Here is a 12,082-nt window from a genome sequence, read left to right as displayed (position 1 = left end):
CGTCACTAGTGATTCTGGAGGTTTGATCGGTTCTCATCCCCAATGCAATTTTCTACTTCTTTGATCCCATTTCTTGCTTTGCTCATCCTCCCTCATTTACTCCATTTCAAGATTTAGGCGCTTCTTTGCCAAATCAGGAGTTCTCGAGTTAAGCTCAACTCAAGTGACCTCTTGGTTTAGCCTTAGGTTTCATCATTCTATACTTGATTAAGTACCTCCAGACAAAAGTGCCAAAGGTAGTTTTGGATCTGAAAAATCATTATAAACATAGCTTTGACTTTTGATGCCACAAAGTTAAACAAACGAGCCATAAAATGAGACGTTTCTTGGCACTATTGATTCACTGAAAGTTAGCTAAGACTGCTACTACACATGTCTTGAGCATATATATTGCACAACCAAATATTGTTTTCCTTCCCCCCTTTTCGTATCAACCACGTATTATACTCCAGAAAGAGAATGGTGCAAGCACTAAGGGCGTGTTTGACTGTACCGCTCCATATTTTTCAGCTAAATAGGTGCAGCTCTACAAACTCTGCTCTAGGGGAAAAAAAATAGAGCTAAGAGAACACCTAAAGGGTCCTCTAGGAACTCCAGGTTTTCGATAAAGCTGCTCCACCACTGATTGTACATTTTTGCTTGTGAATTCATAAATATTTAAACCAAATTAGAAGAAAGGATGGTGCATCTCTCAAAGCTTCGGCCTCAGATTTCGTCCTCGTGGCTTCTCCTTTCTAATCAACGCCTCTTGGGTTAGCGACATGATAAGCTGCGTATTCCAGAAGAGAATATAATTACTTGGGTCCCAACTCTCACGAACAGGTGCAGAAGCAGAATCAGAGCTCAGACAAATGCATACCTCTCCTTGCCTGTTGAACATGCGTCCAGTGACGAAACCCCGACCACCGTGTGCAGATGGGCTCTCGATCTGTTCATGGGAGCAATGTGTACATTAGTATCTCGCATGGGCTCATCTGCATCGATGAACAGATCTACAATCGGTCAATCACTTACCACATACAGCAACCATTCGTCAGCCTTCACAGGTTTGTGGAACCAGATGCTACAGACAGTGACAGGCAGGAGGCAGCCGTAAGAACAAACAAAAATTTGCTAAAATTGATGATGATCGTAAGAACTATACTGAGTGAATGTTACGTACGAATGATCAAGACTGAGCGAGTATGTCTTCAAACCCTTCTCCCGATGAGGGTTAAGGCTCACACCAGAATATAGTAGGTCCGAAGCATATGCTACAACACATCTGTAGTATTGCAGAATAACATTATGTGCAAGCATAAAAAGTTACTAACGATAGTGTACGGTGATGTAATGACTAACCTATGTAGAGCTTGGTCATCTGAAAGTTTTCCCCGAGCTCTAAACCAGTAGTTTAAGCTAAAAAAGAATCAGACGCATTACTGAATCATAACTATTTTTAATAATATAAAAGAATATAATGGGGAAAATCTTGCTTTGGAGGAAATCAGGATCTGCAGGATCAATATAACTTAAACCAAAAATATGAATAGGTTGATGATCAGGGAAAAGATGTATGTGGATACCTTGGTTTATGTTGAGATGCTGAATCTTCACAGAATCTCATTTCTATGGGCCAAGGAGTAAACTTCTTTTTAGCTGCCAAGTTCCTATATTGGCTGCAGATGAATAAACATTCAATTGGCTACCAAGTACCAAATGATAGAGATGAACAATATTATTTTTTTCTTAAAAATAATATTTTGATATTATAAATGTGCTATCTAACTTGCTGAATCAACAGCAAGGTAGATCCATTTGAAAAATAATGCTTTTCAATGGCACAATGGAAGTAAATCCTGAAGGGCGAAGGCTGTGGTTTGATGGTTAAACCAATTAATAACCTGATAACATCATTAATTTAGTAACCATTGAACTATATGATAGGAAGTCAGAAAAATTACGATGGGAAGCGAGGATCAGTAAGCCGTCTTTCTCGTATCTCCTCCAGATTAAGGAGCTGCGTTTGATTGCTTATTAGATATCTGCTTTTTTTTTCTTCCACAGATATCAAAGGAAAGAGAGAAAAATCCTTGCCTGTTCTGGAGGAGGAACATCAGGCATGATTGCAGCCTGATGCTCAAAACCCACTTCTTCCTTCTGCGAGATAATCAATTGAACAGGGAGTCAGACCAAATTCACAGACATATTTTACGAGGCTGACCTTTGCAGTCCTAAAAATTTCAACCTAGCAGTATATATTCTAGCAGTTGTACCTCAAAAACAATTTATCCGTGGATCATAAGCAACTGTACTAATCAAATTGAGACCAGGAACTATATTGTCTGGAAGCTATTGAGACTAAGGATGATATTGATTGGTAGATGATGAAGATAATACCATAAAGTTGTGGGTTTAATGAACATAAATTTTAGTAAGGTGTGCAAGGGCTATAAGGTAGCCATTTTCTATCCAACAGTTGATGTTTTTTCAATTAACCTTAAGTTAAGTATGATAATAGTTTGGACTAACAGTACCATTTAAAACAACCAAAGGAACAGTGACTTGATGCAGAGAATCATAACTGGTACAGGTTTGTATAAATTGTTTAATCTGTCCAAAGAAGTTTCAAATATTATCATTTACAGAAGTACAAGCACCTGGAAAGAAGCAATCAAGGTGAATACAACTAGTCCCTTCTGCTTTGCCTCCACTTTTCTTGTGGCAAAGCTGGATCCATCACGTGCCCGATGAACTTGATATATTATTGGTACTTCACCAGAGGACAAATCAAAGACAGCCATGAGCATCAAACTTCTTGCGGCCATAATGCATGCGTACAATGAGAAAGCATGTCCTTTCTAGACCACAGCATGAGTTTTACCTAGGTGATAACTACTTCGAGATCAACATTGACATGTACAGATTTAGCTACATCTGAAGCAAAAGGTTTTGAAACATTTTTGGGCAGGCTAAAAGCATGTGTTCTAGATGTTGGGCTGACTATTCAGGGAAATAAAGCTGAAGAGCTGCCCGAGCAGATCTTATGCTGTGTTAGGTTGAATGGGATAGATTACACCAAATATCAGCCTCTTTGTGATTTGCGTAGGGCGTGCTTTGCGGGGTAAAACAAGTGTGAGAGTGGTGGCTATTTGTGATTTGGTCCTATGAGCGGTGTGTTTGGCCCTTGTATATAAAACTCTTTTTTCCATCTTAACTGAGAACCAGAGCTCCTGCCTTTACTTAAAAAAAAGAAAATACTGACTGTTACGCAACTGAATCATGATATTACATGAAACAAAAAAGAATAAAAATAGAAGCCCTAGCTAAAGCCCAAACTAAAAGCTGCTAGTAAGAGTCCTTATGAACAGATTACTGGTTCTCAGATTACATTTGGTTGGCCAAATTAACGTTGGCAAAAGATCACACAGCATTAGGAAACCTTACTGTTATTGTCTCCAGCAACAAGAAAAATCGCATGCAAACTGTGCACCATTTTTAGACAATCAACAGTCTTGGATGCTGCTGCTAGTGCCTGCATGAGATCAAACATAAGAACTGGTTAGTGGCTACAACATACTGAGATCATTTATTCCTTTTACAAGGATCCCCAGCCTTTACTGAAAAAAAGCATAGAGCATAAAGAAATACATTCATCCAAAAGATACCAACTGTCAGCAGCAAGAAAGTTGACATAACTGAACTCAAAATAGGGATTATTCTGAGTTCTGACTCAAACTTCCTACAGGTACTCAAAAGACACCTAAGAAATGATTTCTTATATCTTGCCAAAGGGCCTCTAGTCCAGTTGGTTAGAGGAACCCGGCGGCACTCCTTAGGTCCTGGGTTCAACTCCCCGTAGGAGCGAATTTTCAGGCTAAGGTTAAAAAAATCCCCTCGTCTGTCCCATGCCAAAGCACAGGTCTAAGGCCTGGTCCCGGTCGTTCTCACATGGGCTTCGGTGCCGCTGTGTATGGGTGGGGCAGGGGTTCGGGGTTTTTCTCGACCTGCGTGAGAAGGTCTTCTTCTTAATGCAATGCTCGGGGGCTGTCTTACCCCCCGCAGGTTGAGTTTTTTTTTTAATTGTGACCCTGTGGCATTTAGCAACATATCAAGTGAATAAATCATGAAGGAGATAGTCATATCATAATACATAAGACAATAAGGCAAAATGGAATGTCTCGAAGGAAACTGACAAGGACTAGAATTTTAAATATAATCTGTATGTTTGTTCCTGAATAATTGGTTTCATGGAGATGTTCTTAAATCCAACCCAGGTGATTATGGGAAGTAGAGGAAGCATGTCTAGAGAAGTTTATTTTTAGTTATTGACTCAGTAATTCACAATTTGTACTTGAAAGTAAAATGATGAGCTAGAATTCAGTAGTAAAAGAAAGAGGTCAAATACATATAGTTATCAGATCTAGAAAGTAAGCAAGGGAGGTTGAAAAGTGCCTGTCCAATGAATTGTCCTCCAAAAACTTGCCTAAAAGTTGGAGCTTCTGGCAAAGTAAACCCACGGAAGATATCTACCTAAAACGACAGAAAAGAATTGTGGTGAGCAACACAAGGGAACTCAATGCAAAAATAATAATATGACACTTTATTTTATCATGTTTGTCCTTTTAACAGCAAATCAAGAAAATGCAACCATGCAAAACTCTGAAAGTCATGTCTGCTCTCATGTTTGTTTATTTTAGGCGATGTAAATGTAAATCAAAGTACGGTGAGTAAAAAGCAAAATATTAGTCCTCAAATGGGAAAAAATATTATTCCACTGCCAGTCTTAAATCCATTTGTTGCACAATGGATAAAACATTGTAGTTACGGTGTTACATTATACTTACCTCCAGTGGTTCTAAGTGCAAAATTTGTTCCAGCAAAGAATGTTCAGGTGTTTCCTCCGCATTCCAAATTGTTTTTGGTTGTAACAAATGTCCATGTTGATTGGGCAATATGAAGCAGGTCAGCTGCTAGTCAACAATAAGCAAGAGATGGTTATACAGATAAAAGCCATAAACCAAGTGTTCACTCAGAAAAGAGAATCCTACAGCTAAAGAATTGATAAGTTAAAAGCTGTTTGAAATAAGCACCTTTGATAGTGCAACAACATTTACTTGATGAACAGAACTATTAGTTCCTACAAAATAATGCAAAGCATCAGTGTTAACGAAATGAAATCACATAAAACATCACTGTTTTATATCTTTTTCATGCAGAATGAGTTTGAACAGAGTTAAACCAAATTATCATGACAGAAAATGTCTTACCGTAACCAAAGTAGTCGTATTTATTTAACACATAGTCTGGGCGGTTCGCTTCTTCAGCATTTGCAGGTGCAGAAACTTCAGCCTTCAGGATAATGAGGATGTCATTCAAGTAGCAGAAAGTACTATTAGTGCTAAAAATAGAATCAGCCTCTGCCCCCACTCCCACTATGGTAAAAATCAAAGGTACATGTAATTCTAGCATATTTTCTTACTGATTCTAACACATATCAAAGCAATTGCAAAATAATGAGTTAAAGGTATGAACACAGCAGCAAGACAAATTAACAATTTAATACAGTTGGGCAGGAAAATCTATGGAAGATCAGGAACATAAGATCATTGTTATAAATACTGTTCTTCACTCAGTGAAGTCTAAGTCTTTCACCCAAAGAACAAAACAAACAATCATTGTTAAAGAAGTTGTTCTTTTGCAGTCTACTAGTAATCAATGTTGAAAGAAAAGTCAGGCTAAATTTCATATACAGCTTTAGCTCAGCCATCTAAGTTCTACATGTATGCATGGATCCAACAAAAGTAAGAATTTGCATAAATTTTACCTGACCATCCAATATTATGTAAAGGCCATCAACAGGTTCACCGTCACGAGCGACATAGTCACCAGGCTCTGCACAGTACCAGTATCAGAGCCAAATATGATTTATCTTGATGCCACGCCACATTCAATGACAAAAACAAAATAAAAACATATTTAACAAGTAGAGCCTTATATAATGGGAGCACACTAAGCAGGAACCAAGGGCCAAACAATTAAAATTGAACTTAAATACAATAAATTCATTTTGGACTACTGGTTAGAGCTTTCGACTAAACGACCATCACCTGTTTCTCACAGAGCTATGTTCGCATTGGTTCTGAAACTCGAATTTTGTTGTAACGTAATCTCATATCATAGACTAACAATAAACACTCGCAAATACTTTGTGAACTTGGCACAAAGTCAGGTAATCACTCAGAGTACGTCGATTTCAGAAAGTATAAATAAACTAACACACATGCCATACTGTCGCAGACAAACAGAGTAATCTCATATCGTATCCGCCTCAAACACAGGAAACCGATCAAACGGCCAATCGATGCAGACTGCTAGCACACAGTAACGCACGCGGACGCGCTAGGTACGTACCGTAGTTCCTGATCTCGACGGCCTCGGCGATTCTGCGGATGGAGGAACCCGGGAGGCACTGCAGGAGGGGCACCTGCCCCAGGAACTCGGTCACTGCACACCAATGGCAACCAGGCCCCAGGTTAGCCAGAATCGCTCCCAAATTCGGCGAGGTCCGAGCGGGCGCTGCTTTACCTTCTTCACGATCCATCGCCTGCGCGGCTGCAGCAACGGCGAGCAGGGGGTGTCGGCGGTCGGGACAGCGAGGCGGCTACGGTTGAGGGCGGAGGAGGACGCGAACAAAAAAAAATAGTCTCGGATTTAAAGACGCGGAGAAGAGAGAGAGAGAGATAGAGAGCAGAGATTGGTTGGCCGTGCCCGTGGGACTCGTGGTCGTGGGGAAGGTGGAGACGAGAGGAGAACGACTGAACCAGGAGAGAGACTCCAATTTGTGCGCGTGGTTGGGGACGATGTCCGGGCCCTCCGTGTCAGGCTAGGGGTGGCTGGAGACTTGGGTGTCCTTTTTCCGTTCGTGGCTCTGTGGACATGACTAGTGGGCCTCTGATGTGCTTGGTGGAGACGGGGCCGTCTTGTCAGTGGAAATTTTAGGGGAGCGCTGGTGTGATTGCAATTGCAAGTGAGTAGTGACAGAGGAATGGATTACTCCCGCGTGGAGCCACTTGCCAGTACACTTGGATCGCGGTCCCACGAACAAATGCTATTTTTGTTTTTGAGCGACCAAATATTTTTAAATTTGATCAACTATATATAATAAATAAGTCTAGTAATAGTTATAGTGTAAACTCAGAAAATCACTAAGTATATTTTATAATAAATTTATCTAGAGATATAAATATTACTAATTTTTTTAATAAACCTAGTTAAATTTAAAAAGATTTGACCTGCACAAATGCTATAGTAACACTTATTTTGAAATAGACACAGTAGACATGGAGGTAATAATTAAGATTGTATGTCATGTATTCATTATCAGAGCATATCTCCTTTCGGTACGGACCAAGCAGCCGTTGAATGGCATGCTTTGCTTGTTGCTACTAACGTTCTTATCTGTCGAATATCTGTCGAATCTATTAGACATTCAGTAGTGATTTTTTCTCAGAACAAATCATCAAACAATATCATAGTTTTTCGGTTAAGGCCTGGTTCAGTTCACAAAATTTTTTAGATTTTCGCTATAGTAGCACTTTCAAAGATTCGTTTCACGATTTATAGACAAACTGTGTAATTAGTTTTTGTTTTTCATCTATATTTAATGTTTCATGTATGTCGCAAGATTTGATGTGATGATGAATCTTGAAAAATAGAATAAGCCCTGTGGTGGGTTGCCTTTTTTTCTATCGCGGTTGTCTGTGCTGCTGCTTCAGCTTTTTTGCTTTGCGAAACTGGCAGACGATCAGTACAACAGCATGCACGAAGGTTGCACCATACCTTTTTTTCAAAGAACGTTAACCCACAAGCTTTTGTTGTAAAAAAAAACTCACAAGCTTTCTCGTTTCGGGCATTATTATACAAAAGATATACGAAGTATGGATTATATTAGCCGTAAAACTATCAGTGAAGTGCGCCTATTCATAAGTACATAAACTTTTATTATACATATATGATGTAATTTTATAATAATTATTATATATCCGTGTGTGTGGACCGTTATAATAATTACATAAACTTTTATTATACATATATGTCACAATACCCATGCGCACTTTCTGCTCGCAACAAATAGCTCTGCACAAGCTTGCGCTATTTGCAGCACTGTAAAAATGTAAAATATTCTCAGGTACCAATACCAGACAGGGATTCGTCTCACGTATGAATCCCCTCGTATTCACTGCTCATGAGCACCGGCCATGAAGATAGATGAAGCGTCGTCAGCTTAACATGTGCGAAGCTGTTGACTGAACCAGGAATTGTCGATTTCATGTTCTATCCTGTTCATGAGAAAGTGCAGCTACGGTTGGAAGTTGGAACCAAATTCTTATGGCATTCGCTGAAATTAAGGCTATGCTCTGCTGCACTACTTTTTATCAGTATTTTTTTAGTGAACGAATAATATTTTCCTCTCATAGCATTTCAGTATAACCATCAGCATAAGCGAACGAAGGTGTTTTCAGAGAATGATTTGGCCCTCTCTTTTTTCACTTTGTGATTTTGCTATCATTTGCCCCTAGTTTTGTCAAGGATGTTGAAATAGATCTTAGCATGACAATATCTTAAGCTTATCCTAAATATGAAACTCATCATAGTATGAAAATTAATCTTAGTGACTAGATGAAGTAGATGTACTAATTATTCTTCACCAATTGAGAGTTGAACCTCTCGATGAAAAACTTGATGTTGATCCGGACCTGCAGCCTTCTGGACTACTCGAATATGAAGTTATGCTTTCAAACCCCTCGCAACACCTAATTGATTGGTTAGATGGATTTAGGTGTCGAGGGATTAGCCTTAATCATCCCAAAATCACCTTTTGGCTTATTTATATAGACATTGCTGATAGAAATAATATGTGCATAGGATCGACTAGCAGTAGATCTAGGCGGGTACGTTCTTTGATTTGTAAACAACAGAGTACAAGTTCTATACAAGATGTAAAAGGAAACTGTAAATACGAGGATTAAATAGATCGGGATTAATAGAATTAGACCGTCGACGGAAGGAGCAGCAGGGGCGGCGGAAGACGATCCCGAGGCCATCACGTCAGTGGCGGAGTGGATCTTCTTCGACGTCAGTGGTGGCAGTGATGCGGACGTCGAGGCGGCGCAGATCCGGCGTCGGTGAGTCTTCCCGTCACTGGCTGCGCTCCCTAGATCGGATTAGGGTTTTCTCGGGTTTGGATGTCGGTGGGGAGGAGTGGCTACTATTCAACTCGTGAACAGTGCCGCCGGCCCCCACCTCTTATTTATAGCGCAGTGCGACGGGGGCCCACCAACCATATAGGGTTGGGCGCCCCCGATCAGGGCGCGAGACAAGGCCCAATAAGGCCGTTGGGCCATATTTGTGGGAGATCAAACCAACATTCTCCCCCTTGATCTCACTCTATTCTTTGTCTGCATTCTTTCTTTTCAAACTCTTTTACCTTATTTATTTCATCACAAATTAGTGCATAGAACTGCGTCATCATCACGGTCTATCGCCGATAGACTTGACAGCTACAAATACACTTCTCTGATCTGAAACAAATTCTGTTATTCTTTGGGCCTCTTTGTCCAGGAATCATAGGCTTTCCCTTAAACCCATGCCGGCTACGTGTTCTCTAAACACGCTGGGTGGTAAACCTTTGGTAAGCGGATCCGCAAGCATCTTTTCAGTGCTTATATGCTCAAGCTTTATGACATGATCCCGGATCTTATCTTTCACAACATAGTACTTTATGTCAATGTGTTTGGCAGCACCACTTGACCTATTGTTGTGTGCATATTCTACTGCTGGATTATTATCGCAGTATAACTGTAGTGGTTTAGAGATGTTATCAACCACTCTCAGACCGGGTATGAACTTCTTTAACCAGTTCACCTGCCCCGACGCCTCAAAACATGCTACAAATTCGGCATACATTGTGGACGATGTAGTGACCGTCTGTAATTTGCTTTTCCACGATATGGCTCCATTTGCGAGAGTAAATACATAGCCTGACGTGGACTTTCTGTTATCTCCCGCATAATCTGAATCTGAATATCCTACTATCTGTAGGGAATCTGATCTTCTGTATGTAAGCATGAGGCTCTTTGTTCCTTGCAAATAACGCAGGACTTTCTTTACTAATTTCCAGTGTTCCACACCTGGATTACTCTGAAATCTGCCAAGCAACCCGGTAACAAAAGCTAAGTCAGGGCGAGTACATACTTGAGCGTACTGTAAACTTCCAACAGCCGAAGCATATGGAACTGATCTCATCTGATTGAGCTTATACTCATTCTTGGGACACTACTACATTTGTGCATATTGTATCTCTCTAGAACTTTTTCTATGTATGCTTTCTGTGATAATCCCAATACCCCTTTCTTTCTATCTCGGTGAATCTGTATGCCCAAAACATATGATGCTTCACCAAGATCCTTCATGTCAAATTTCGAGGACAAGAATTTCTTTGTTTCCTGCAGTAGACCGACATCGCTACTTGCGAGTAGGATATCATCCACATACAAGATTAGGAAGATGTACTTCCCATTCTTAAACTTTGCATAAACGCAGTTGTCCTCTACATTCTGTTTAAACCCAAAACTTCTTATGGTCTCATCAAACTTCAAATACCACTGTCTTGAAGCTTGTTTTAATCCATAAATGGATTTCTTTAGGCGGCATCCCATTCGCTCTTTTCCTTCCATGACAAAACCTTTCGGTTGTGCCATGTAAACATTTTCCTCTAAATCCCCATGTAGGAAAGCCGTCTTAACATCCATCTGATGTAATTCTAAATCATAATGTGCTACTAGAGCCATTATGATCCTGAAGGAATCCTTACATGAGACTGGAGAAAATGTCTCATTGTAATCAATCCCTTCTCTTTGCGTAAAGCCTTTTGCCACAAGTCGCGCTTTAAATCTTTCTACATTCCCTTGGGAGTCATACTTGGTTTTGTAGACCCATTTGCAGCCTACTGTTTTGGCTCCTTTAGGAATTTCTTCTAAATCCCAAACTCCATTGGAGTTCATGGATTTCATCTCTTCTATCATAGCTTCTAGCCACTTCTGTGAGTTGGCGCTTCTCATGGCCTCATCATATGAGGTGTGATCACCCTCCATATGAAATTCCTCTGTGTTAAAAACTTCATAGTCATCTGGGATGGCTGACCTTCTGATTCTTTGAGATCTTCTCGGTGCCTCCACAGTTGGCACTTGATCTGGTTGGGGCTGTTGTTGCTCCCCCTCGCCTGTGGCAACTGGTTCTTCTATGGGCTCCTGAAGGACAGGTTCCTCATTTTCATCTGTTGTTGCCATAGGAGAGTGAACAATTGTTTCTGGCATCACAGTGTCGGGCACTATCGGTGCATTCACAATGGGTAATTCAAAAAATGGCTCTTGAATCATCGGAGTGGGCGCATACACCCGCTTCTCTTCAAGATCAATCTTTCGAGCTACCACGCTCCCCCTAATCAGCTCATCCTCTAGAAATACGGCGTGTCTCGTTTCTACAAACTTGGTATATCTGTCTGGACAGTAGAAACGATAACCCTTTGATTTCTCTGGGTAGCCAATGAAATGGCAACTAACTGTTTTGGGATCTAGCTTTCCAATGTTTGGGTTAAATACTTTAGCCTCAGCTGGGCTCCCCCACACACGCAAGTGGCTTAGCGAGGGTACTCTTCCTGTCCACAACTCATACGGTGTTTTAGGCACCGATTTACTGGGCACTCTGTTTAGAATGTGAATGGAGGTTTTTAATGCCTCCATCCACAAACTTAGCGGTAATGTAGAGTAACTTATCATACTTCGCACCATATCCATCAGGGTACGGTTGCGTCTTTCAGCTACTCCATTCTGCTGAGGCTCGCCCGGTGTAGAATACTGGCCTACTATGCCATGCTCCTGTAAGAACTTTGCAAAAGGTCCAGGAACTTGGCCATAAGGGGTGTGCCGACCATAGTACTCCCCTCCATGGTCGGATCTGACTATCTTAATCTTTAAGTTGTGCTGATTTTCAACTTCAGCCTTAAATATCTTGAACTTATCTAATGCCTCTGTTCTTTCTT

At 40.6% G+C, this 12,082-nt stretch overlaps 1 protein-coding gene across 2 annotated transcripts; it reads right to left on the bottom strand.

Moving 5' to 3' along the window:
• Positions 311-6,796, bottom strand: LOC8155556 (acyl-coenzyme A thioesterase 8). Of its 2 annotated transcripts, XM_021462876.1 has the most exons (17): positions 6,568-6,794; positions 6,394-6,486; positions 5,807-5,874; positions 5,250-5,331; positions 5,073-5,119; positions 4,827-4,949; positions 4,435-4,512; positions 3,427-3,514; positions 2,640-2,752; positions 2,077-2,139; positions 1,944-1,999; positions 1,566-1,658; positions 1,342-1,398; positions 1,163-1,264; positions 1,015-1,063; positions 860-928; positions 311-769 (listed from the first exon to the last, which is right to left on the bottom strand). In XM_021462876.1, the coding sequence occupies exons 1-17, from the start codon at positions 6,581-6,583 to the stop codon at positions 692-694; spliced, it is 1,275 nt and encodes a 424-aa protein (XP_021318551.1). In that variant the 5' UTR covers positions 6,584-6,794; the 3' UTR covers positions 311-691. The 2 variants fall into 2 exon arrangements, with proteins under 2 accessions (XP_021318551.1, XP_021318550.1); XM_021462875.1 differs by having other exon boundaries at positions 6,394-6,796.

Source organism: Sorghum bicolor, chromosome 6 (genome assembly GCF_000003195.3).
Source record: "Sorghum bicolor cultivar BTx623 chromosome 6, Sorghum_bicolor_NCBIv3, whole genome shotgun sequence".
Taxonomy (NCBI): Eukaryota; Viridiplantae; Streptophyta; class Magnoliopsida; order Poales; family Poaceae; genus Sorghum; species Sorghum bicolor.
Note: the sequence above shows the minus strand (reverse complement) of the source record. Positions and strands in the feature narration are given on the sequence as shown.